Here is a 27,387-nt window from a genome sequence, read left to right as displayed (position 1 = left end):
ACAGCAGATTCAAAGCCATGCAATTGGTTTATATTCATGACTAGACACTCAACTTAGATCATTTAAAATCACACCCTTCTCAAGGGACATTTTAAAGGACTTGGGTTCAACCACTGTCAAGGAACTTCTCATGGTAAAAAGGAAAATGTCTTAATGTTTGGGCCTCCACTAGAATAGAATAATTGTGCTGTTATGGACAATAATAAAGCTTGACATGACTAATGTATCTGTGTAGGATGTGGGTAGTAACTAATTAACAGGAGCAATTTGAGAAGCAAGCCACCTGCCACTGAAATCAGTGAGAAAACCCCTGTAAATCTAAACGCATTTAATTTCAATCTGGAAATGTCCACCTCAACTCTACTAAGTTGATGGGCTGGTTTGGCCCATCCTAGGATTGATATAAGACTTCATGGTCAAATATATTCAGGGTTTTTTTTCTGCCTTAGAGAGTTGTCTCATTATTAGAAGAACTCTGAGTGTAGTTACAGGGCGTCTGGGAGTGACCCAGTTGATGGAGCCCATCTGACGCAGGTTGCTAATTTGGGATGTCCTGTATGGGATGTCCATGCCAATGAGACAACCAGAAGCATCAGAAGTCTCTGCACTCCCCAGCCCCTCAGCCAGCTCCTGCGCCCATCAGCAGTTGTTTGATGAACTTGAGAACTAAACAGCCCAAGAACTGGAGCTCTAACCAGCTAGTGAGTGCTGGGTCTGGCCTTTGATGTCGTCGTTTAACCCCAGCTGGCAACTGAGCATCACGCAGCTGCTTGCTCACTCCCCACCAGCAGGATGGGGCAGAGAATCGGAAGAGTAAAAGTGAGAAAACTCGTGGGTTGAGATAAAGACAGTTTAAAAGGGAAAGCAAACGCTGCACACGCAAGCAAAGCAAAACAAGGAATTCATTTGCTACTTCCCATCGGCAGGCAGATGTTCAGCTGTCTCCAGGAAAGCAGAGCTCCATCACACCTAACAGTTCGCTGGGAAGACAAGTGCTGTAGCCCCTTCTTTCTTCTTCCCCTAGCTTTATATGCTAAGCATGACATCACATGGTATGGAATATCCCTTTGGCCAGCTTGGGCCCGCTGTCCTGGCTATGCTTCCTCACATCTTCTTAATGCACCTGGTAGAGCACAGGAAGCTCAAAGTCCTCGACTGCTTAGCAACAACTGAAAACATCAGTGTAGTACCAGTACTGTTCTCATACTGAATCTGAAAACACAGCACTATACCAGCTACTATGGAGAAAATTAACTCTACCCCAGCCAAAACCAGCCTCACAGCTTTCCTTATGCTGCTGGAGAGCAATGGCTCCTGCTGCTCCATCCTCCGTGAACCAGACGAGCCTTCAAAGCTCACACTGTGCTCTCTGTCATCGCACAGTTCCAGAGGTGTGTGTGCCATTTCCTCAATTATCCTCCACAGTTTAGTCTCTCCAATTGTCCATATTGTTTATTCTGTATTAACTTCCCCTCCCTTGTTTTGTTTTGACCAAAAATCCTCTTTTGATCTTGTTCCTACTGTGTTCAGCACTGTATTAATCTCTTCCCTTCTTTCAGAACTGAAGCATCTTTTACCATTTTAGACAACGCTGGAAAGCAGCAAGAAAAAGAACTATTAACCTTCCCAGTGGATCACACTAAAATGCTCCCAAGAAATTAAAACCAGCTTCAGTTCATGTATTTGAATGCAACCATTGACACAATTTGTGTAACTTAATCCGCAGTGTCAATTACTGCAACGTTCAAAATGATTTATACCTTTGCAGATTTTTCTATCAGGAAATTTGCTACTCCCGTGTTTGTTTCAGGCTTCTTCCTCTTCCTCCTCTTTGTGCAGGGTGTATAAGCACAGGTCCATCTGCGATACGTTACTGCAATACCTGCTTTACTGGTAATAAAGCATTTCAGAATTTCAGTACATCAGTGGTGGTGACACACCTCCTTCATAAGGTCATTAATTCCAACACAAGCTGCAGATGCCCAAGTTCAGAAAAAAAAATAGCTTTTTGGATAAACAAATATGAATCCAGACAGATATCTTTCCCAAAGTATCTGTTTGCCCAGTTCTGTGTAACACTGGCATTCAGTGCCATTCCACATGAAGTCTGATGTAGTGGCGTTATCTCATGTATCACTCTGAAACTGTTCATCAAAATGCTTTTTTGTTACAGCCCATTTTGGAGAAAAACAGTTATAACCAACTTCTTATTTAAAATGCAACTTTCGAAATGTTTTGACCTTGAAATTTCTCAGTTTGACAACACTGAAATTTAAAGTACTATATTTCAGCTTGAATTATTTTAAATTTTATTTAAGTAACTCTAATAAGGGCTAACATGTCAAGGAATCATTTTAAAGTTTTCAAAATAATACATTCCAGTAGACATCAGTTTTACAGTATTTTTCACAGTCTCAGTCCATGACAATTTCAAATTTTTTTTTCCTATGAATTCTAGATACAAAACCAAATCTCTGAGCGGTGGAAAACCATTTTCTCCCAGCAAGAGAGAGAGCTATCGTTATGTTGGAAAACATTTCTAAACCAAGGGCTGAAAGATGAGATCTGTGAAGATATTTCACTACTAATTCCTGCATATTCACAAGGAAATTGAAAACCTACGTATCCTTGGCATCCCTAAATAAGTAAGAAACTACGTCCAGCCACTTGTGAGACCAGCCCCTCCGAGGCCCAGGCTAACAGGTGTGTTTCTCGGACAGCAGAGGTGGCAAAAATACGCCCCTCGTTATAAAAAAGGAAAATAATTGCAAGCAAGTCTCCTGAGGTGTTCAATCAACACGGAGTCCTTGAGGAATTCGTATTTTCACATTCATTGACACGACTGGCGCACGTCCATGTCTGACACCCGGTGTACATCCTACATCCCTTGAAGGACAGCGCGTTGACGTCCGCTTTTTCAAATTAATTGTAGACAATAAATCCTGACGCTTCTTCGCTGGAATTTCGGGACGATCCAACTGGGGTTTATTTCACGGAGCACCGCACGCACGAGCGCAACAAAAACAATGAGGCCATGTCCTGTATATTGCGCCGCTGCTCCCCACTGCCTACCCCAGGCTCCCCAGGTGCATTTTTACATTTAAACCAGAAATAAACTCTATTTGTACCATAACGGTGTATTTCGTGTTTGTGTGTGTGTATCCGACAGGGAGCGCTGGGGGTGACACGGGCAGCGCCCGTCCAGCTGCCACCAGCCCCGCCGGGCCCCGGGCGCGTCCACCCGCCACCTCTCCGCGCCGGAACGGCGCCGCCCGGCGGGGGCGCGCACCAGCCCCGCGCGGGCGCGCACCGCAGCGGCGGCCCCGCGGCATTCTGGGACTTGTAGGCCGCGGCGGGTGCGCGCCCCGCGGGGGCTGCGGGGGGGACTACGAGTCCCAGCCGCGCCCGCGCTCGCCCGCGGCCGGCAGGCGAGGAGGCGGGGGCTGGCTGCTCGCCGCCGCCCGCCCCGCGCCCCTGGCGCTCACCTTGGGCGCGGAGGGGAGGCGGTGTGTCGGCGCCGTCGCGGGTGGCTCGCCGCCGGGCTGGAAGGAGGCAGCGCCTTGAGCTGCGCAGAGCGGCCGGACTCGCGTAGGTGAGCGCGGCGTGCGGGGCTGGCGGCGGAGGGGTCCCCGCTGAGAGGACCCGCTCCTGCGGGGGCGAGCCTCGCCCTCGGCAGCGCCGGGTCGGGGTCGCGCCCTCGCGGCGCTTGCGGCTCCCGCTCGGTCATCCCGGGCCGGCGCTGGCCTGGGAGGTTTCCCGCACGGTTCTCCTGCCTCTCGCCGTGCCTCCCCTGCTCCCTTCGCCCCCTCTCCTCTCTCCGCCGGCCCCTGCCTCCTCACGCGCGCCCTCGCTGCCGGTCCCCGGCGGAGCTGCCGGAGCTTCGTGGGCGACAAGAGAGGTGTAAAAGGCACTTGTCGCCAGCGCCGTGCTCCCTCGGCGCCTTCCCGGGGCGGCCGGGCTGGTCTGCGCCTCCTCCTTGGCGCGCTCCCTACAGCGGGGGCTGCCCGGGCAGCGAACGGCACCCACGCGGCTGGTAACTCCGACGGGCTAACTTGCCAAAAAAAGAAAGAAAAAAAAAACAAACACGAAAGGGGAAACTAGAGGAGGCTGAGAGATCAGTCATTTCCTCGTGCAGTGACGGCGAGCCGCTGCCTTTCGGCTGCCGGTTCGGGTCACGGCGGCGGTCCGAGAACTCCGGCAGTAGCACGCCTTGCGCTTTGTTACTGGCTCCAACCCGAAGATCTTCCAAACCTTGATTAAACTATCCCCCCCTTCCCCCCAGTTTTCTGGCAAAGAGTAAGATTGTGGCTTCCCCCATACCACTGTTTTTCAGCTGCTGGTCTGCGAGCTGTGGGAACATTTTGAACCCCTTAGGAAGGGATCAGTGAAAGCAACCAGGAGAAGCCAGCCAGAAAAGTAAGTAGCCTCAAATTTGCTGTATGAGCTGGTGCCCATACTGCTTTTGCAAAACTTTTAATTGCCTGAACGTTGAAATATGGTTGAAAGCTGTTTTCAGGGTACTTCAAAATTTCAGATAACCCAAATGGCTGTTCCAGCAGGCATTTTAGAGAGAGTCCAGAAGTAAGAAAAAGAAAAAAAAAATTACTGCCGTTATTTCTGCTGATGATTCAGCAGAATGTACATTCATAATTCTTTGTATCTATCACAATAACACAGTTGCACAGCATGGCTTTGGATGGGGATGACAGCAGTCTTAACATGGAGCTGTTTTGGCTGAAGTTTTTGCAAAGGAAGACTAACATTTTCAGACAGACTTTTAAAATGTCTTCTACTAAATATGCGATAGAATGTATTCTGGGTTAACGAGTGTCTTGATTTGTGTTACAGAATTTTCAGAAGTAAGGTGCTACTTTGTTAGCTTCTGTAGAAATGGAAAAACTAAGGTAATTAATTGTACAGTTTCAGAAGCAAGCATGTGTAGGTGACTTGCATTGAATTAACTCTGCAGGGATCAACTCTCGCATTGGTCTTCCTCAAGTGATAGTAATTACACTTTGAAATACTTGGTTTATGGAAATTCCAAGCCTTCTCAGAACTTATGATAGGTGTTCCAGTACTGCATTTAGCAGTATCCCTGAACTGAAGTATTTTATTAATTGTGTTGCAATGTCCTGTGAAACAGCTCCGAAACGAAATGAGGGAAGGTTTAGGGCACAAAAGGAGTTTCATCCATGCAAAGCTGCTGTTGGTAGGTGATAAAGCATATTCATTTGAGATGGCATTTACTCCATTGTATAGACCTGGGGGCCTTCACTCAGCAGTCTCATGTTAAAAGCTTCACTATGCTTAAAGGTATATTTGGGGGGGGAGCTGGGGCGATATTGACTTATCACCAGAATCACATTTCAGTGAAGGAAGGCTTTAAGTCCAACAAGAAGAAAACCTGCTGCTACTTCCAGGCTTAGGTTCTGATCGCTAAACAATGTTCCTCTGCCTAAGTAATCTGTCCAGAGCTGATGGGTTTTTTTGATTGTACTGTACAAACTCTGTGTAGGGTAACAATTTGCTTAAAGGCTGACATACTTACAATTAAAAAAGGTGAATACGGCTGAGCAGGATTCTAGGGGAAAGGGTAAAGTCTTTAGACTCTGCTACAAACTGAGCGTGGTTTTCTGAGCTGAATGCTTACGGAAGTGCACTGCTGGGTTTAGCCATCATACCTTAAGACTTGGGGCACTAAACAGCCATCAAGTATTGCCTTTTGTTTGGGTCTTCTAGTCCATTACTGTGGTTCAAATCATATCTTTAGCACGCAGCTCTTCATAGGTATAGCACTCTGTCCCCAGGGATCCAATGTTTTTAGAGCTTAAATGTTACAAAACCGCATGGGGAGTTGAGTGTTATTTAACAGGACAAAAAAAAGTCCTACAATACTGAGGCGTAGATGCAGCACACGGCTGCGATACCATTATTCTTTTGCTAATAACTCAAGAAAGAAGAACTGGGCATGTGTTTATCTGCTTTAATTATTATCATTACAGTATAGACAGAACATTATTATCTTAAACTACTTGGACTGTAGCTGTAGCCTCTGTAAATGTGACCAAGACTTTCGTGCAGCCCATGAGGAGCACAGAGTCCTTTGAGCTCCTCTGCCTCTCACGGTTTGACTGATCATCTGCTGAAGTCAACCCTGTAGCCACAAAGGAATTTGAGACTCTAGAACCTGCTCCTTTTCTTGGGTGTTGAAGAAGTTTTCTCCTGGAGAAGACAAGCCTCCACTCTGTGTTTTGGTGTGCATTTTTTGTTCCATGTGTTCTCTACCTAAGCCCTCCCCAATACAGGCTGTCCTGGCCACGCTGGTTCGCTCAGCTTTAACTTTGGTTATGCCAGTTGTTACCAAGCTGGGGGTCAGTGTAGTAGTAGCAGCTACACGTAATGTTGTAAACTTGACAGGATTGGGCTGCAAATAGAATAATTTAGGGAAATAGTTAGGCCCAAACAGTGTCTGATTTAATCATAGAATCATAGAATGGTTAGGGCTGGAAGGGACCTTCAAAGGTCGTCTAGTCCAACCCCCCTGCAAGGAACAGGGATATCTCCAACTAGATCAGGTTGCTCAGGGCCTCATCCAACCTGGCCTTGAACGTCTCCAGGGATGGAGCATCCACCACCTCTCTGGGCAACCTGTTCCAGTGTTCTACAACTCTCATGGTAAAAAATTTTTTCCTAATATCCAACCTGAATCTACCTCCCTCTATTTTAAAACCATTACCCCTTGTCCTATCACAACTGGCCCTCCTGAACAGCCTCTCCCCATCTTTCTTGTAGGCCCCCTTGAGGTACTGGAAGACCGCTATAAGGTCACCCCGGAGCCTCCTCTTCTCCAGGCTGAACAGCCCCAACTCTTTCAGCCTGTCCTCATAGGAAAGGTGCTCCAGCCCTCTTATCATCTTCGTGGCCCTCCTCTGGACCCTCTCCAACTGGTCCATGTCCTTCTTATGTTGGGGGCTCCAGAACTGGACGCAGTACTCCAGGTGAGGTCTCACGAGGGCAGAGTAGAGGGGGAGAATCACCTCTCTCGACCTGCTGGCCACGCTCCTCTTGATGCAGCCCAGGATGCGGTTGGCCTTCTGGGCCGCAAGAGCACATTGCCGGCTCATATTGAGCTTCTCGTCCACCAGTACTCCCAAGTCCTTCTCCTCAGGGCTGCTCTCGATCCGTTCTCCGCCCAGCCTGTATTTGTGCCTGGGATTGCCATGACCCAGATGTAGGACCTTGCACTTGGCCTGGTTAAACTTCATGAGGTTGGCATGGGCCCACCCGTGCTTGTCGTTTGGTAGGGCCTGTGGCAATAGAGCAAGGGGTAATGGTTTTAAACTAAAAGAAGATAGATTCTGTCTAGATATAAGGAAGAATTTTTTTACAAAATGTCAATATTTGATAGTTATTTCCTGCTTGATAGTATATTCTTGGTAGTATTTCTTAATATGTCTACAAGACCTGCCGTTGCTGTTATTTTATAGGTAGTTATCTATACCTTTTTGCTCTTCAGAAGTATAAGCAGCAGCAAAGTCCGGGTCTTGTAGTTATTTTCCATGTGCCCAGGTAATGAGAAAGCTATAGACAAACAAAGTCAAGTATTGCCATGGGATATTTGGTATGAAGATATGGCTGTAAGTTTGTGCAGGCAGTTGAATGGGTTTTGCAAGTCAGTTGCATTGATGAGATTTAGATTTTATTAATGATTGTAAGAACTGGCGCGTGTGGGAACTTGAACTACTGTTCTCAAAGACTTGCGTTAACTGTTTCTTTCATTTTGTGCAGTAGCAAGGTGAGGTGGGAATACCTTCCATGTGTCAGTCAAAAGTGTCATTGCCTTCTTTGGAGTGTTTTGACAATGAATATATATTTTCACTGCCCGGGCAGAGTCTCTTTTTCTCCAGCCTTCACTGAAGAATTCTTACCAGTTTTGCACAGGCGATGGATGAAGTTTTGCTGCTCCACTTTGATTGTTGCCTGCCATTTTTTATGTCAAATTTTCTTTGGGTTCATGTGGTGTTTTGCATTGTTAGGGTTGGGGTTTTTTTTAGCTAATTAATAGATTGCAATCTATTGAAAACCTGAAATTCTGATACCTAGACTGGGCTAGAGCTAAGGTCAAATTGTTCATTTTCATTTATTTTATGGAAATCAGGTTCTGAGACAGGGCTGAGACTTTCGAGAACTCCTCAGAAAACCCCTCATAATAAAGCATGAGCAGAATTTTCCAATCCAAATCAAAGATTGCAGTGTCTGTCATTTGAAACATCCTTGTTAGAGTTCAGTCTAGTAGGGCCATATCAGATTAAGAATTGAGCTGGTTAGGCATTACAAAATTTCAATTCGGGGCATCTGGTTTTCATGGGGCAGAATTCAAAACGCCATATACTATCCAGAATAAAGCTTGAATTGCTGCTCTGAGGTGCCCACAGGGAGCACTGCCCGTTCCTGTTCTCACAGAGCTCTGTGAAGCTCAGGCATGTCTGAGTCGTCATGTCAGGAACAAAACCACAGATCCTTCACAGATACAGGCATCTGTAATATCTTCTCTAAGTACCGAAGCTTTGCTGCTGCTGTTGTAATTTTATAGCACGATGTGGTTAAAGTCCTTTCCCAGAGAAAGCTAGACCAGAATTTAATTACAGCTTCAGCATGTTGGGATTCAACACTGCCCCTCCTGCTTTACTATGATATGCCTTTGACATAACATTGTTTTCTAAGCCTTCCCTGTTTGTTTCAGGTTTACTGTTTCTTCATCTTCTGTCTCTGATCCATTTCACTGTTCAGTTTGGAATTTTGCACTGAACTTCTTGTTTGTTTTCAGTTCTGTAGTATGTGTCTCTGTTTTTATTTCTTTGCAAGTTCATCTTTAGGATTGATGCTTATGATCTCAGATGGTTCTGTATTTGTGTCCATATAGGTGAACAGGTGACCTGAGTCTTTAACTTACTACAGATGTAGAGTCTGACTTTCTTTTTCCTTACTTTCTGGTGACATTTGTTTCTTTCGTATATATGATTCTGAGGAAGGAAGGTTCTTTCAGGAAGGCGTCCCAGAAAATTACTCAGTGAACCTTTCTTCATTTCATTTGATGATCCTCAGCCCAGACATCCTTATTGCTCCCGGCTCCTTTGTCATGGCACCCTGTTTTAGTGTTAGCTGTTACGGGAATCCATTCATGCTGGGTTGTTCTTCCAAACACGCTTGAGAACTCTTTGCCCCTATAGACCTGTTTGAAATAAACCCTGTGACTCACATCTTTGCAAATCTGGTATAGATGATGTTTTGGTAGGTGGGTTCTTAGCTTTACTGCGTGCTTGGAGAATGAACACCACTACTCTCTTAGAGCTCTTCACAGTATATACATGTCTTCAATTCAACCTAATAAGTGCCACTGATTTATGAAGACCTGACCAACACATCTGAAAATCCTGTGCTTCAATAGCCTAGTAAAATTAAAGTATAACTGCAAGGACGTGAGCCTGCTGGGTTGTTTTATCATTCCTGTACTCTGTAGCGTAGAACCTTCAACACGTGAACACGTTCAACCAGTAACTAGTGTTGGTCCGAAGCAATTTCTGTATATTGTCCATCTTATTCGATTGCTCTGTTTGGGATTGTGGAGTCATTTCTTTAGCTATATGAAGGTTAGTCTTTTTCCTTGTGTGGTTAAGAACAGACACAGGGCTGTCTCACATTAAAACGTGAGCTCTGTCATCAGCCACAGAGGAAATGCAAAGCCATAAGGTGAGTCTGCAAATAAAGCAGGAGGTTGCTGTGAAATACTTATTAGAGAAACTTTTCTACATGTTCATTTTGCTTACTATGAATTTTAAATATTTCAAAGAAAAGTAGTATTGGCCTGTTTGCTGTGCACTCATGGCCTTCATGTGTAAGCTCAGCATTAAGATGTTGAGGAAGGTCGTTCCCACTGTCTGGCAATCACCTTCAGAATGTGAAGCAACACCTCAGGAGTCAGGAAAACTTTATGGCGTGAATAATGCAATCTTAACCAAGCAGTGGTTGCATAATTGGGGATAGGATCTGTCACAAGTCGCCTTCTACTCACCACTCATGTAGGATTTGGTTTGATACCTAGCACACAAGAGAGATCCACAGAAAACATGTGTTATAAAGTAGCTGCCAAGAATGAAATGTTTCTTCCAAAGGCAGATCCTAGCATGGACAGGGAAGTTGAATTTGTCTCTCAAAACTAGCAGGGAGAGAGCTGCAGCTTAAATAAATAGTTATCGTTACTGCTTTCCCAGATAGTGTCTGCCCCATGCCAAAGTTCTTTGTTGGCTTCGCCAGAAGCAAGAGTTCTACAGGAATTTCTTCAGGCATAGCAGTAGCTGTACCCTGTTCTGCAGAGGGGCAAATCATTTCAGAAAGTATTAGGAAGAGTGCCTCGTAGAGGATCCTTGGAGATGTTTCAAAACGTTGCATTAGTTAAGTAAGGTAGGTACTTCATGCCTTGTTTTCAGCAGTGAAACTGGAATATAAATTTATAATCCCATCCTAAAACCCCTCTTCTTCCCCCTGCCCACCCGTCATTTCTTCCTGTGACCACAGTTTTACTATCCTTCAGTTTCCCCTGTAGCTTGAGAAGTTTGCACTGTAAACATGATGACTGAAATGATTCTGATTATAAATAACAACTTTCTGCTCTTTTTTTGTTTTGTTTATTGTTAGCTTGTTGCAGCACTTGAGAGGCTAGTGATGTGTGTAAACAGGGTTGATGAAGCAGACGCAAGCGGGGGGGACCTCTATAGGTGGCTTTTCTGTTGAAGGAAGTGTATAATATAACTTCTGCCTTCTGCACAGACACTTATTTGATGTCTGCTTGTTCTACTTTGCCAGAAAAGATGAACCAGCTGCTGGAGGTCATCGGTGCACTGAGGTCACATGAACTATAGAAATTATTCTGAGTTAGCTTGACGTGTATGCATGATCTCGATTTATGTTCTCTCCTGTGATCATCAACGATGAAGACTGCTCCAACAAAGTTTTTGGCAGTGAATTGCCCCTGGAAAAACGAAGCTGGTTAATGATTACCTGGCCCTGAGGGCTTGTACATCCTTATCAGTTGGTTTAAGCATGACAAAGGGGTCATCAGCCATGGTACCATTCTGATTAACTTGTCTGATTCCACTGTCACTAGCTACTGCTTTTGGATTTCAAAAGGGGTGAGGATGGCAGATTCGGACTCAGTGTCACTAAAGCCACAAAAAGCACGAATAAGAGTGATGTTTCCATAGGTTCTGATGATCATCAACATGTTTGCACTAGAAACAGAAGCCATCTCTTATCTGTATCTGACAGGGAAGACGACCAGTGTTCTGCTGCTCAGAGTGCTCCAGTTGTTTGTCTTATGTGGAAATAATTAAACAGCTCAATCATCATAACAGTTTCCCAAAACATTCTCTTGTTGAAAACAAACACAAGATTGCTGATTGATAAGAGATACCATTAAGATACTAATGAAGTCCTTAGTCCATAGAGTAAATCTTCAGTGGCTAAAGTATTTTCTGGCCAGGAACATGAAATGTAAAATATGCCTTATCAGTTACATAATCTTTTTTTTTTTTTTTCGTTTGTCTAATTTGTTACCATTTTCAGAGATGAGGATCTCTGGGCCTTGCATGTTGCTGTTAGGCTCTTTTCAGCCGATAAGATCAGTTTATTAGAGGAAAACATCATACTAAATCCAACAGCCTGTGGAAGGCGAGGCAGCTGCTGCTGCTCCATGTCCCCAGGTCCAATCAGTATCAAGGCTGAAGATGTATTCCCAGCAAGCACGCGCACACAGAGCACACATATGCACAATGTGTTTACATATATGCATGACAAGCCGCACATGTGTTACAGACAGCACTGACAGCCTCATCCTCCTCTCTCTTGGCTGAGCAGGATGGAGGTCCACTGGTGAAAATATATATGCATGTATAAAGATACACACACACACAGAGGAACATATGTACAAGGTGGATCCCTTCAACGATGGCTCAGACAGTCTGCCCAGTAGCTGGCTCCTGCATCCCAGTGTCTCCAGTTGCTTGCAGCTGGGCTTATGAGCCCTCAAGGCCATAGCCCCACTCCAGTTGCTGGTACAGCCCATCACGTGTGCACACATGTGGCTAGCCAGAACTTCCCAGGTCCCATAGCTGACCCTCCTGTGCTCCTCTGGACTTGTGGAGATGAGCCACTGATGGCTCCTGTGATGGACCTGTAAGTCGCCCAGCAGGGTCTGTATTATCAGGCTTTTTGTCCTGCCGTTTCTTAGAGCGATTCTGTGGGTGTGTGGAGGAGCTTTTGTCACACAACCCAACACAGTTTTATGTAGCCATCTCACTTTTCTGTGTGGACTAGAGTGGAAATTTTGCCTGTCTAAAAGCTGTATAGGAATTCAAAGTCCTGATTTTTATTTTTCTGCCAAAGGTTCGCCAGAAAGCCTCCTGGAGTACATTTTTTAGCTTAGGACTTACAGAAGGAAAATTTTGTTTGCTTCACAAGTTATTTCTAAATTTGTGAAGCTTTACTTGAAGGCTACAGTTCTAAACCATCTATTCATTAGTGAATTTAGTGGGAGTAGTGGAGAAGGAATGAGGATAAGCACAGTCCAAGGAAACTAGGAGAATACATTCCCTGTGACCCCACCCAGTGGCTTTATACCTTTGTGCTTGTTTAAAAAAACCCCTTCTGTTCCGGCTTGGTATAATTTTGTAATCACTCAAGGTGATAAGTGGAAGGGCAAAGGGCACTGGGGAATGAGCCCAGAGAGGAAAGAAAGAAATGAGAGATGTAGTTCCTAAAATTGCCTCGGTTTTTGTGTTTAGCCCCTTCAGACGGTAGGAACAGATCTTGTGATAACCCTGCTTTTCAGGGTACATTTAGGAGAGCAGATTTTACACAGTGGCAGTATTTCCACCAGCCCTTTGGCTGGCGGCAGTCGCCTGTATTTGTAAGCTTACAGATACTAAATACTTCATAGACTTTGCAGTTCATGATCAAACTTGAGGATCCCCAGCACGGATGGTGTTCTTCTGCTTATAACGCTGTACTAGTACTCTCCACCCGTGCTTTTCCACTATTTAAAGCAACTCTGTGCTTAGCCACCAGAGGAAAGGTTGTCCGCTCTTCTAAAAGCAGCAAGTCAGTGGTTCTGCCGCTGACTCTCCCGGTTGCATCAGGTAGTTCAGATACGTTCAGGTTAGATACGCAACGTTAGGAGCAAAAGTGCCCCATTTTGTAATTATAAGCCTGTTAAAGCTGTAATGGTCACACAGTACACTATTCTTCATGTCTTCAGCTTTTTTTTTTTTTTTCTATCTATAGTCATATTTTGAATGTAAGGAACAGCAGCCGAATCATTGTCCTTGTAAATTTTATGGCTGCATTCTAATTCATGTGGACTGGATAAAAAATTGTCCTCTGTAAGAATCGGTGTAGGTGACTTGACAGTGCTGCTTTATCATCTAAGACTGGGAAGAAAAGTACTTAATGATAGAGTTATATGTTGATGTTTGCTCACTTTTTTTTTTAACACCTTCAATTTGATAATAGCAGTAAAGACATAAGAACAGGCCTTTATCAGTCAGATAAAGAATCACCAACTCTTAAGTCTTTTGTGCAGCTTTTAACTACTTCAGCTCAGCTCTTATCTAGCTGATAAGATTAATGGCAGTGTTTCTTATAGCTTTTTTATTTTATTCTTGCTGTGAGGTTTAAAGGTTGTCCGAAAGCAGCGTTCCAGTATTAATTGAGACTCAGATGCCCAGATACCACCTTTCTCTTCCTTTGGATAAAGGTCTGAGTGTTTTCAGAAGTCATAGCAGTAAGCTTTGTCTTCATGAAAATGACACTACCTCCTTTTGGTCTTCCTTGAGCATGTGGGGAGTGAAGGGTAAAGCAAATTTCCAAGCCTGGGATATATCTGTTGGCAATTTGTCAGGCTGCTATTTAGCAAACAGTTGGAGAGACACTTCAACCAGTCATGAAATGCTGCTATTTTGCTACTTTGTGGACAATGTGTATCATCTGTGAATGATATTAAAGACTTTCTTCTTTATTGTATTATCTACAACTTGGAATTCAAAATGGCCATCAGAGAACATGGTTATTTAGGGCTGTTAAGATGAGGTTGATGACATGACATGGAATACAGAAAATTATGCATCCAGCTATGGTTTTGGGGTAGATTTAGGACCTCTTTTAACGACATGTGATTTGTTATCTATGTTCTTGTATCTGCTGTGAACCATAGCTAAACACGAGATCCTGTTGTATCCTCCCTCAGGTTCCTGTGATTCAGTGCAGTGTAACTTCCTTGTTCAAACAGAATCAGGAATGCTCAATCTGCAGTTTAAAAACCTTCAGACTGAGTGATGGTGGAACTTTGGTTGTGACCTCTGGTAGTATTTCAGACTAACGCTTGCTGTCATCTGGATAACTGATTTACAGTTGAGCCCTTTTCAGTTAGTCAAATACATCTGTATCATTGATCTCACATCTCATCATGACAAACAGAGGCAGAACTGAAATTTTGTAGCTCTGTATATGCTCATAGTACCTGGAAGAGTCTGGGCATGTGTACAGAAATGAGAAAGGAACTGGAGATCTTAAGACCTCTCAATGTCTAGATTTACATTACAAACTTGTGTGGCTCTTCCAAATGTTAACCAATCTACTCAAAGCTTAACAAACTTGAATATGGAAAGTATGTATCCCAGTCAGGACCCGAATTGTTTGGCTTTAGCAGAGGACTATGTCTTTTGGAACAGGAGAAAGGGGCGCATGTTTTTAAAACCTTGGATAAAAACGTTTTGATATTATATTCTCATTTTATTGGAATAGTTTGGCCAAAACCAAGCCTCGGAACTGATTTAGTTTGTGCCTTTTGCATGCAGCTGTAGTTTTTGTTTGTTTTGATTTGAGTGGGTTTTCTGTTTAAAACTGATTAAAATTGCTTCTTAATTTGTAAATGAGGCTGATGTTGCCAGAACACACCAATTAATTACCAGAGAAGATACATTCTATGTGAATAATGACATTATGAATTCACAGAATGGTTGAGGCTGGAAGGGACCTCTGGAGATCATGGAGTATAACCCCACTGCTCAAGCAGGGTCGCCTGGACCAGTTTGCCAAAAACCATGTCCTGTCAGGTTATGAATATCTTCAAGGATGGAAACTCCACAACTTCTGTGGGCAACCTGTTCCAGTGTTTGATCATGCTTGCAGTATTTTTTTGTCCTTATGTTTAAAAAGAATTTCATATATTTCAGTTTGTACCCAGTGCCTATTTACTCCCTGCCACATCAGGTTTTTATATCCATCAATATGATTTCCGTGCCATGCACCTGCTCCAGGCTGAACAAGACCAGCTTCCTCAACCACTCCTCATATGCCAGGTGCTCCAATTTCTTAATCATCTTTGTGGCCCTTTTCTAGATCCTCTCCAGGATGCCCGTGTCTTTCTTGCACTGGGTAGCCCAGAACTGGACCACATGTGCCTCACCGGTGCTGAGGAGAGGGGAAGAATCGCCTCCTCCAGCCTGCTGGCTATACTCTTGAGGAACGCAGCCTAGGATGCTGCTGGCCTTCTTTGCCAGAAGGACATGTTGCTGGCTTATGTTCAAATTTTTTGTCTGCCAGGATGCACAGGTCTTTTTTTGCAAAGCTGCTTTCCAGATGATTGAATCTCCAGCATTTACTGTTGCATGGGGCTACTCCTGCCAGGTGCAGGACTTTGTGCTTCCCTATGTTGAACTTCATGAGATTCCTGTCTGCTTATGTCTGCAGCCTCTCAAGGTACTTCTGAATGACAGTATGACCATGTGGTGCATCAATCACTCTCTTCAGTTTTGCGTCATCTGCAGGCTTGCTGAAGGTGTACTCTGTCCTATCGTTGGGGCCATTAATGAATATATTCAATTATATTGGCCCAAGGTATCAACATCCAGGGTACTCCAGTAGTGACTGACCTCCAGCTGGACTTCATACTGCTAGTCACAACACTTTGAGCCTGGCAGTTCAGCCGGTTTTCTGTCCACCTCACTGTCTGTTTAGCTAACTCGTACTTCATCAGCTTGTCTTTGAGGGTGCTATAGGAGTCAAAGCCTTACAGAGCCTTGAAAAATACAAGATAAAGAATATCATGGATATTCCCTTTTCCACCAAACCAGTCATAAAAGGCTATCAAGTTGATGAGGCATGATTTTTTTCTTCATAAATCCATGCTAACTACTCTCAATCAGCTTCTTGTCAAGAGCCTCTTGTTCATCTACACAGGCCTCCTACCACTCTTGCTGGAGTTCCTGTTACTCGTAATGAACCATTCTTGAGTCTGAAGGAGGTAATCCTTGAAAATCAGTCAGCTCTTCTGGACCCTTCTTCTCTTCAGGACCATATCTCATGGGATTCTTCTAAGCAGGTCCCTGAATAGGCCGAAATCTGCTCTCCTGAAGCCTGGAGTTGTAAACTTGCTGTATGTCTAGTTTCTCTCAGGATGCTGAACTCCACTGTCTCGTGGTCACTGCAGCCAAGGCTGCCCGCAGGCTTCATATTCCTGACCAATTCTTCCTTGTTTGTAAGTATCATGTCCAGCAGAGCATGTCTTCTTGTCAGCTCCTCCATCACCTGTGGCAGGAACCTATCATCACTGCATCTCGGAAGGCTCCTGGATTGCTTGTGCCCTGCTGTGTTGCCCTTCCAGCAGACGCTAGAGTGGTTAAAATTTCGGTTTCGCTGGCCAGAAGTTAATGCACTAGGATTCATGGGGAGCTCACTGTCTGTATCAGGGTAAGATGTGAAGTAGGAAGCGGTATTTGTGGGTAGTAGACATTGATGTGGAAAAAAAGTGCTACAGCTGTTAGTGGCCAAACATGCATCTTAGTATGGATGGCATTGCTTTAAATATGAAATACATGTGATAATATGGAGGTGAGAAAAAAAAGCAACAGAGGGCTGCTCAGATGGGAATTGCTGGTAGAACGATCCTATTCTAATGGTGACTGACTCAAAATCTGAAGGTGGGGGATGTCCTGGTTTTGATAGTTTTTCTTTTTAGCAGCTAGAAGAGTTACCTAATTGTTGTTTAGGTAACAATTTGTTTAATTTCTGCATGGTAACCCTTTTCTAGGAAAGTATTGACAGCTAAAAACTGAACACCTCTGAGTTAGCTCCCTTGGCTGAAGGCAAACACATGCTTAAGTGATTTGCTGGACCTGAGCCCAAGGGCCTTGTTCCCAATTATGGCTCTGTTTCCCATTGCACACATGTTCTGTCATCAAACGTAGCGCTAGCCAGCAGCTCTGCCTAACTATATAGCAGTCCTGTCATTTTCCTCATCATTTGGAGTTATGTTTCTTGCTCCATGTTTCTAGAAGCAGCCAACACGAGGCAAAGGCGTTAACAGAGTATCTCCTAAACATGTTAAGATGTTGATGAATCAGACAAATAGATGTTTACAAACCTTCGGGCTAGTTTTAAAATTGTGACTCCTGTCTCAGCGGGTAGGGGACTGAGAATTGCAGTAAGCAGCACATCCATTGAAAGAATAACTTTTTGAAAGCAGTGAATTGCGCATCCTTAAGAAGGAAGCCTCTGAAAGAGAGTGAGGAGAAAGTAGGTGAATGGGTGTAGGAAGCATCTGGCTGCCTGGAAGAAAGCTGTGGCTTTTTCAGTGTTAAAACTGAAGTTCTGTCTTTTGGAGATGAATGTGACAGTGAGTAAGCAGGAAGTAACTCAGCAATAAAATAACCTCCCCTCAACACTGACATTTCCTTTAAAAACTGAGGAGAGAAAATCCGGATAAGCATGAACATAACATTCTAATTTTGTTTCTGCAATTATTTACAGAGTAATTAACGCAAAAGCTTTCTTTACCTAAGAGAAGCCAAAGTTAATGGCTTCCATGTGGTAAAGTTTGTGAGTGTGGTTTATTTACTTACTGCTGTAACAGACTATCTAATTAGTGCTTTGAAACTGCATTCACAATTCTTGTCTATAGCTTATCAAAATACATCCTTTGAAAGCAAATGCCAAATCCAAATTTAAAAAACTAACCAAACTTATTTTGTCTGCAACCAGGTTTTTCAGTGGAAACCGTGCAACTGTTTTTCCTTGGCTCCTGCTCTGTGAGATCAACTATGGAACATGCTCAAGAACATGAAGGATGTCTTGAGCAAACCCAGAGGTATTGTGTGGAGAGACCAATATATAACCAAGAGCTCTTGCAAGGACAGCTGCACAGACGAGAAAGAGCACCTCAGACTTTAAGACAGAAGATTGCCCATTCTTGTCGGTAGGGTTTTTTGCCTTATCTTTATTTTATGGGTTAGAAATACTCCGATTCTTAATTGATTCATGCACATAGCTGGTAATCTCTTCAAAGAAACCTAAAAGATAGAAGCACTAGTTCTTCAGCAAGAGTGTGATGAAGTTGTATTATGTGTTTTTATATGTTAATATGTTAATATTACAAAATGTTGGATAAGTTAGCTGAATTGCCTTCATCAAAGTGCAAAGGAAAAATATACAGCATAGGAATGTGAAGTATTAGTCAAATCATGTGACATGAATTCATAAGACCCAGAAAAATATTCTGTCCTATTTACATGGAAATACTTATGGCTAAATTTGTGCTTTGCATGATCCTTTCACAGAAGAATGAAAATCTATGACAGCTGTGTAGAAATCTAAATTATTAGTCTAATAAGGACTTAACAGAGGCATTCTGTAGCTTTTAATTAACTGCCTTGGAATCTAAGTATCATCTGGTTAGACAGGATGTGTCTTTAACTATGCAACTCTTGCTCTGTGATACCAGAGGACAGTGAAGAGAAACTTATTCTAGTTCAGTTTTCATTAGCTTTGCATTTATCCATGCTTCATTTGCAGAGTTTCTTGCTAGAACCTTGTACTGCAAGACAACAAATGATTTCTGCCTGACTGTCTGTATGTGAAATATTCCTGTTCACATGATTTGACATTTGGAGGTTTGTTTTGGTTAATGGAGTGACCATTCTAATGGTAATGGCACCTAATTCCACCTCAAAAGCCTTCTGTCCTGAATAAAAAAAAAATACATGGATCAAAATCCTGCTGAGCTATGACGTCTTGTGATTCATTCTGCTTAAACATGGAGAAGTGCGGATGACTCTAGTTCCTCTCTCACTTGCAGCAATAAGCTTCTTCACTATGCTGTTTAGTCCCATGAAAATGCAGAAATGTTAGCAAATATCTGTAGTTCTTTTAAAGTTCCCCTACAGGGAAAAGCACTTATACAATCCCAGTGTTACCTTTTTACCCAAGGTTAAACTTTCTTACCGCAGTGCAATCAAAGGGCGATGCATGGCAGTACTGGGTAGAGATATGTATTTCCTGGCTTTATTCATTTGTCATGAGTCAGAGTTTCAAAAGGTTAATAACTCCACTAAGAGACACAAGGATCAGTGTTGCTGGCTTCAGTGCCTTTCCTTTCAGGGCAAAGGAGGGTTATGTTCTCAAATAGCCTTAAAGTTAGCCTGTCAGTACCAGTGGTATTAACAAGCACTAGAAAAACAATACTTTTTTAAAAAAGCATAATAATAAATAAAATGTTATAATAAAAAAGTATAAAACACACAAATAGTAAATAAAAATAGGAAAAAGCATTGCGAAGTACTTTGAGTGAAAACCGCTATCAGAAAGCAAGTTGTGCTCAGAGGATTGTTACTAGGAATGATCTCAGCAAAAAGTGTTGTGTGACTGCCCAGTCGTGCATGGACTTGAACAGTTTCACTTCCACTGACTTCCAGCCTCGCAAGACTCGGATTCTCTTCTCTGGTTCCATAAGGTTTCTGAACAGCAGCCAACATGTCATAAAAGGACTAAATTAACTGGAGTCGTAGTTGTTTGTGCTTAAACTTTGTCCAGAAATTACTGTCATCAAAGATCTGAGCCTGTCTTTAATGGAGCTGTTGTACTGCATAGGGATGAAGGATGCCTTTCTGACCCATTTGTCCCCTGCTAGTGTCAAACTTTTTCTTTCTGCTTTGTATTTTCAGCTGTTCTTCTAAGAAAGCCAAGTCTCATCTTTACAGTTTCTTACCGATTTTAAAATGGCTTCCCCGTTACCCGGTGAAGGAATACTTGTTAGGAGACATTATCTCAGGTTTAAGCACTGGGGTTATGCAGCTTCCTCAAGGTGAGTCTCTCTTTGGATTTGTTTATCCTCGTCTTTGCTTTTTCTGTATGTACTTTTATGGTAGTGTTTGCCTTCCTGGACAGGTGCTTATTAGAATAGCATGTGTATTTCAGGTGTGTGAGTGGGGATCTCTTAAAAGAAACTTACCTTTCTGATCAATACCAGCAGCTCTCCATGACAGAACAACTTTTCATAGTTTAAGTGCATGTCTAAACCTTTGCTGAAGGTACCCGGTTATTTTCTGATCTCCTCATCCTGAAAGTTGTAGCAAATTTCCTACAGAGGGTACAGTATCTAACAGACAGAATGTTTCAGAAGAGGAACTGTTACAAAGTAACCAAACTAAATTCAACCAGAGAAGAACGTACAAGAAATCAGAGACTGATCCCTCTTTTTATTTCAAGGCTAAAAGTCACCAGCTGGAACCGTAGTAGTGGGCAATGATTTACATAGTGGAAATAAATCAAAAGTATCGTCTATAACAAGACTGCAAGTCTGGGAAATTTCTATTAAATTACTTGAAAGTTTCACCTAAAGTGAAGCCTGACCCTGAAGCAGGAGCAGGCTGTATGGAAGATGAAGAGAAAGCCAGTGTTCACTCTTCTGTTCAGCTCTTGGTGACTGGACCAGTGGAATCTTCTGTTCAGCCTGACATGTTACTATCAGCAGTTTCAGAACTGCCATGGGGTTAGAGAGTGACAGTGTTTTTACAGCAGCATCATTATGGGGTACCATCATGGGTCTGGAATGGCAGGTTCACAAGAGCTGCCACGGTCCCAGTAGATTTCCCCAGAGGAAGTTCTTGAATTTGTGCAGAGCCCAGTCCAGAGGAGTCCTCATGCTGAGGGTAATGTAATTAAGCATAATAAGTTTACTTATGTTTTGGCTTACTTCATTTTCCCACCTCACTTATTCCTCTTCAGGCTGAGGCAGGTCTGAAGAATTAATCTGTAAATCCAAGAAGCCTAGATTTTAATAGGCAGTAACCTATTAAAGCAATGGAATATCCTGACTGTGCAGTCTGTGCAGTTGGCTGCTTTATTTCCGTAGCTTCCTGGTTTTGTGCAATTTTTTATAATTAAGAATATTTTTTTTTACACAAATATAAACATCAGCTTATCTTAAACTGATAAGTAATGTGGTTAGCTGTCAGGCACATCCCTCATATACTGGACACAAACATTATTATGATTCTGTGATTACCGGTTGTATACTGAAGCACAGTTTATGTGATGAGCAGATAAGGACACTAAAATTTAAGCGGTCAGCAGTGAACTTTATACTTAATTTTGTGACTTTGTTTTAGACTGAACATTATTCTTTCCTTCGGTGACTGCAGACATGCCCTTAAACTTGTCCTAATCTTTCCCTTTCTAAAAAGATAAAAGTTGAACTTTTTATTTTTCTGGAATGGATGTAATTATAGCAAATGTGAGTTCAAAGAAGCCTGGGAATCATTGTAGGCAGAACTACAATGACCAGGGCGTTTAAGCCATGAACTCATGTCATGTCAATATCTCTTTATTTTCTTGGCACTAGCAGCCTTTAAAAATGCCAGTACAAAGGAAAAGGAATAAAAGGATATTCAGATCAGGAACTTCACATGGACCCACCCTCCCGGTTCTGAAACCACTGGTTTTCAGTTCTGATTACTTGTACTGTTAAGTTCATCACCGTATTACAGGCCAGGCTGTTGTAGTACAGGGTGTTCTGCTGATACTTTTGGCATGAGAGGTGGCCCTGGGGCAGAGAATATATGTGGGATGAGTTTCAGAAGCAGTTAATGAAAAACTCTTTGCTGCAAGAGAATGAACAATATCATCAGTCCAGTTCTGATAGGAATATGAATTCTTGGTTAGGACTCAGATGTTGCTTAGGGCATGAGCAAGGCCCTGTGAGCAATTACACTGTGCAAGAGTGCTTGGATGACACAGCAGATCCCTTCCTGGTTTTGTTCTTTCATGGTAACGTGATGCTTCATCTCTCAATTTAAAAATAAATTAGTAGGGAGAGATGTTTTCAAGTATCCCTAGCTCACCTTGGTGGGTGAACCATTGCTTGCTTTTGTAATTTGCACTGGACCATTGAGCTTTTTGGTCCTAACTTGGACCAGTAGTCTGCCCAAGCATGGTAAGAACACACAGCTTCCTCAGGTGTCATGAGTCTGCACTTGCGGAGGTGAATTGGAGAACCAAGCCAATCCAGGATACAGTGTTTTCTTCTGGAGGCCCATTTGTTCAGTTCTGGTGTCTAATTCACACAAGTGCAAGCTGTGCAGAGCTACTGGCTCTGCTGGAACTGCTCGGGACAGTTACGTGCCATATCACGTGGTGCAGTTTGCCTGTGAGCCTGGTCCCATCGTGAGCACACGCTCGGTCACACAGAGGGGGAGCACCGTGGGAGATGTCCCTCCCTGACATCCCTTGGAGCTGTTCCTCCACAGTTCCACTGCCATGCTAGCCAGCCCCACCTACAAATGGGAATGATGTGGATCGCACTTCTGCTGTGTGGAACTGGACAGGGCTTAGTAACAAAAAGGACTTCGTTTTCAGGGAGAATGCCAGACCGTATAAGCTCTGTGACCTTACAGATTGTAAACAGTGCTTCCTTGCTTATTTTACATTTTAGAGGAAGTTTTTCAGAAACATAAACTGTTATGTCATCCCACTCGTTCTGGGATGAGGAGATTGAGAGGAGGAAAGTGTTTAATCAGTCATAGATTACCATGAAGTTCATGTCTGATTAGAAAAGGAGGAAAATCAGACATGTCCCACTGGTTATGGGCTTTGGATGTTTTTATTACATTCTCTGAGAGATGAAAACAAAAGCAACAAGAAGTGTTTGTTGGCTTTTAAGATGTACTTCCAGGCACAAAGGCAAAGCAATGAGTGCGTGGATGCACAGATGTGCACACAAACATGCACGCACATACCTACAGTGCCTGTAATTGGAGACTTCTGGTTTCCTGACTCAAACCACTGGGATTTCTGGGCACAGTGTTACACATATTGAATAGTATTCCCTGCAAGACTTTTTATTTTAAACCTGTGATATGTCACTCAATTTCCTATTAGGTCTGAGTTCAATTTTAGTAGGCTTAAATCCTTTTGCTTCAGGTGGTTTCTTTCTGTTGTTTGCCTAACATAAATATTTGTGTCTGTTTTCTAGGTTTAGCCTATGCTTTGCTGGCAGCTGTTCCCCCCGTATTTGGCCTATATTCTTCGTTTTACCCTGTCTTTCTGTATACTTTTTTTGGAACCTCCAAGCACATATCAATAGGTATATCTGTGTGGATAACTGAAAGTCTGTGTGTGCGTGTGTTTAATAAAGTTGTAAAAAATAAAATTGGAGAAATAGAAAGTGTAGCTGTTTTCCATAAACTCAAATTGAAGTGAACAGGAGAAACACAAATGTGTCAAATATTAGCAGTACTTTTTATTATTAATTTAGAATAGAAGAGCATCTTTTATCGGATTAGATCTAGAATTGTGTACTGTGAGCTCCTGAACTATAATTTCATCGCTGCAATCAACTGTCTATGTGGCCAGGATGAATCTTTAGTTTACATAATAGAAACCGAAATTAAAAAAAAAAGATGGTGTTTACTTATTGTAAAGGTGTATGTTCACCATCTAACTAGCTTTAATGGTGCTGAGGACTGGAACAGATTTCGGATCTAAAACCACAATATTTAGGTAGAAAACTCTATTATAGTTTAATTCCACATATCTCTTAATAAAAACCACTCTTAAAAAAAAAAAAAAACTGCCAGGATTTTAACCAATTATTTTCCTCTCTCTCTCTTATTTCAGGCACCTTTGCTGTGGTTAGTATGATGGTTGGTGGTGTTGCTGTGAGAGAAGTGCCTGATGAAATTATTTCTGTAGGCTATAATTCTACTAATGTTACAGATTCCCTTGAATATTACCTTGCTAGAGATGCCAAGAGGGTGCAGGTAGCTGTGACCCTCGCCTTTCTTTCAGGAATTATCCAGGTACGTGCTTGCAGTTTGTTGTAAGGGCAAGTTCAGATGCTGCTGCCAGACTTGCAGTTGCAAGGAGCACTGGGTCATGGCGGGTCCCCTGTCGATAGACTTGTGCTTCAGCACTGCGCTGTGCAGAATACAGCCTGCTTCATGGCAGCCACATAACAGAAGTGTTATGGAGGCAAATCTTTGTCTGGTATCTTAGCTTGACGGGGAAAAATGGGACCTCCCCCTTTCGTTTTTTTCCTGTCTCATCAGTAAAACTCAACCTGATGTTCTCTAATCTGTTCACAAATGCGTACAAACACGTACGTTAACCCTTATCCCACATTGCACCTGCCAGTGGCATGGAAGATTTGGTGCATCGGTGGCTGCGTACTGAACTGTGCCTTTGGAAAGGCCAAGTTCAATTTTGCCTAATCTGGCTTGGGCACCTAGGTACGAAGAGGCGTCCCGTGGCCTGCCTGCTATATAGTGCTGATAAGCACAGTGGGATTCACATGGTTAATAATCCTCTTCTTCATTAGTTGTGTTTAGGTCTCCTTCGATTTGGGTTTGTGGCCATCTATCTAACGGAGCCTCTGGTGCGAGGATTTACTACTGCTGCTGCAGTTCATGTCTTTACTTCTCAGTTGAAGTATCTCCTTGGCGTTAAGACTAAGCGATACAGTGGACCCCTGTCAGTTGTATATGTGAGTAACTACATTTACTAAACATACAAATTCTGCATTGTCTGGGTAGAGTACTTACCCTTTTTCCTATGTTATTTTTTTATTATTACTGTTATTTTGGCACTAAGAATAATGCTTCAGTATTCAAAACTGATTATGAGATCTTTAAGTGCCATAGCAATATATGAGCATCTTGAAGTGCAGCTTGGGTGCGACTTGATAGATCAGCGCAGCCTGAGATGGGCAAATTTTAGGATTCTGCTAAATGTAGTCTTGTAATATGAACAGATAATGTTCATTGAAGCAAGTCTCTTGTACATTGTGGGAAAATGTGCTACTGAAATGCTTCACTGTAGACCAGACATATATTGCAAAGCTAGGAAATGGTCTTCTCGGAACCTTGCTCAGTCTGTGTTTCTTTAATTTCACACACAGTTCCTGATTCCAGTATTTTTCATTTCTTGTTTGTAAGCTGTTTCACAGTATGGTGGGACACAAAGTGCTGTGTCATCATAAATGAACCTGTTCTTTAGCATAGTGGGGAAAACTATTTTGAAAGAAGGACACTCAGTGTAAAACATTGCTATTTATCAAAGACCCTAAGTTTTAAAAATGATTGTTCAGAGCATGTAGGGATCCAGTATTTGTTGTTGCTCATAGCCTAATCTTCCACTCACCTTCTGTCTAACACGTAGTGATGCAAGAGGACAGAAGAAAAACCATGCAATGTAAAGATGTGATTTGGTTAGTATGACTTAAGTAAACCCAAAAGTTCTTGTTCACTTGAATTTAAAATTGACAGTTGTGCTCTGAAAAAAATGTAGTGAATCCCATGCAGTAAATTATTTCTTTAAAGGGATGTTTCTAATTGAAATCACAACCAAAGCTTTTAAGTTCGTATGAGGATTATTTTTCTTGCTGTTGTGAACAAGCAGAGTTGAAATGCGTCTGAATCTGATTTCCTTGCCAGTCTAGGAAGCCCCAAGTTGTTATCACAAAATCAATGCTCTGATTTTGCAGGCAAGAACTCCTGAGTGGAAGAATAGGAAAGATCTCAGATATCTGTGAAAACCCAAGCTTTTGAGCAGATTGGCTCAGCAATAACAAAGCTCGAGGATTTCGACTACATGTAGGCTATAGAAAGTACTTTGTGGGAGTCTTTCTTGTATATTTGAGCAGATATAACAAACCTTTTGGAGACAAAGCTGCACTAATGATTAATTCCTAAATTTGCTGTTTAATCCAGAAACCAGACATCCTAACTGCCAGACAAATAGGAAGGAAGATGTATATTCAAGATGTACTACCAGGACATCTTGAACATATAATGTGCTGATAGTTTCTGTAATTTTTCTTCCATCTAGAGAAAGGTGTGTACGTCTTCTTTCAAAGACCTCTGCAGAGGTCATTTATTGATTTTTAGGTTTTTTAAATGCAGTGGAAGAAGGAGGAGTAGTTGGTAGGGGAATCATTTACCCTCTAGCAACTTGTGTATTCCAGCAAGCTTTCTTTTCTAACACCCTTTTAATAGTGTTTTCAACTAAAAGATATTTTTGGAATAATGGCCAGTTCAGCAGTGTTGCAAGATCACTGTTATTTAATCATATTGCTATGGTGACCTCAATGGTTGTATCAGCAGCTTTATTGTTTCAGAGTGGTTTACGCAGCTCTAAGTAGATGTGACTTGCCAAAGAATGTTTGAAGGTATTAGAAGGAGTTTACGTTTATTGTTTTCAGGTAGCTGCCAGTATGAAATATGTGTGAAAATGTTGAGGATAAGAGATGTGATTTAGTTTAGGCTTTTACCCCCGTGATATTTTTTTTCTCCAAATTTTTGCCCCCTTTGACGAAGACTGATTGTAAGTGATTGCAAGTGCATCTCTGTCACTGAGATACTCTGAACTTCTCTGTTTTGTGCAAACAATGGGGATTTTGGTGAGGCACTGCTTCACTGGGGTTATAAATGCAGAATAAAACCACAGCTGAACAGCAGTGTATAATTTGCTCTTTTGTGGCAAATGTCCATGATTATATTTTCTTAGGAATAATTATGTTACTTCTGTTGCGTTACAGAGCATAGCTGCTGTGCTTTCAAAAATAACGACGACCAATATCGCTGCATTGATTGTTGGATTCACATGCATTGTTTTATTGTTGATTGGAAAGGAAATCAATTTGCGGTTTAAGAAGAAGCTCCCAGTTCCTATTCCTATGGAGATCATTGTGGTAAGCCAGTTGTGAAATTCTATAGCTAAATTATGTAACTATTCTGAAGCTATAGAAACTACTTCATTTTCTATCAAGTCTTACTGAGCTTAGAGTAACTTCTGTTGAACGTAATTCATTTGAGGCTTGATCCATATGAAGGTTTGGATGCTCATAAGGTTAGTGACTGACATTTCCAAGTTTTAGGCGTAAAGTCCCAAAGAAGAACTGAAAACCCAGTTAAACACCCACAGTCCCCTATGGCAATGGGTAGGTAGAGATTTGTTGTAAAACCCACTCTATCCTGGAGTTTCGGCACCTGAATGATTCTCTGT

The 27,387-nt window shown here is 42.5% G+C and overlaps 1 protein-coding gene across 3 annotated transcripts in view; it reads left to right on the top strand.

The window, feature by feature from the left end:
* The first annotated feature begins 4,388 nt into the window (after positions 1-4,388).
* The window catches only part of SLC26A5 (solute carrier family 26 member 5), a 35,376-nt gene continuing 12,377 nt past the window's right edge, over positions 4,389-27,387 (top strand). For 2 of the 3 annotated variants that reach the window (XM_086610072.1, XM_086610073.1), the window contains exons 1-6: positions 18,102-18,307; positions 20,052-20,191; positions 23,360-23,470; positions 24,004-24,185; positions 24,704-24,868; positions 26,921-27,073. In XM_086610072.1, coding sequence (XP_086466198.1) covers positions 18,153-18,307; positions 20,052-20,191; positions 23,360-23,470; positions 24,004-24,185; positions 24,704-24,868; positions 26,921-27,073 — 906 coding nt within the window. In that variant the 5' untranslated portion in view covers positions 18,102-18,152. Of the gene's footprint in view, positions 4,417-18,093; positions 18,308-20,051; positions 20,192-23,359; positions 23,471-24,003; positions 24,186-24,703; positions 24,869-26,920; positions 27,074-27,387 lie in introns of those variants that run through there. The other variant, XM_086610074.1, reaches the window with a different exon arrangement.

The sequence above is a fragment of the Tauraco erythrolophus genome, chromosome 4, assembly GCF_009769465.1.
Source record: "Tauraco erythrolophus isolate bTauEry1 chromosome 4, bTauEry1.pri, whole genome shotgun sequence".
NCBI lineage: Eukaryota > Metazoa > Chordata > Aves > Musophagiformes > Musophagidae > Tauraco > Tauraco erythrolophus.
The sequence above is the reverse complement of the archived record's forward strand: the minus strand, read 5'-3'. Positions and strand labels throughout refer to the sequence as shown.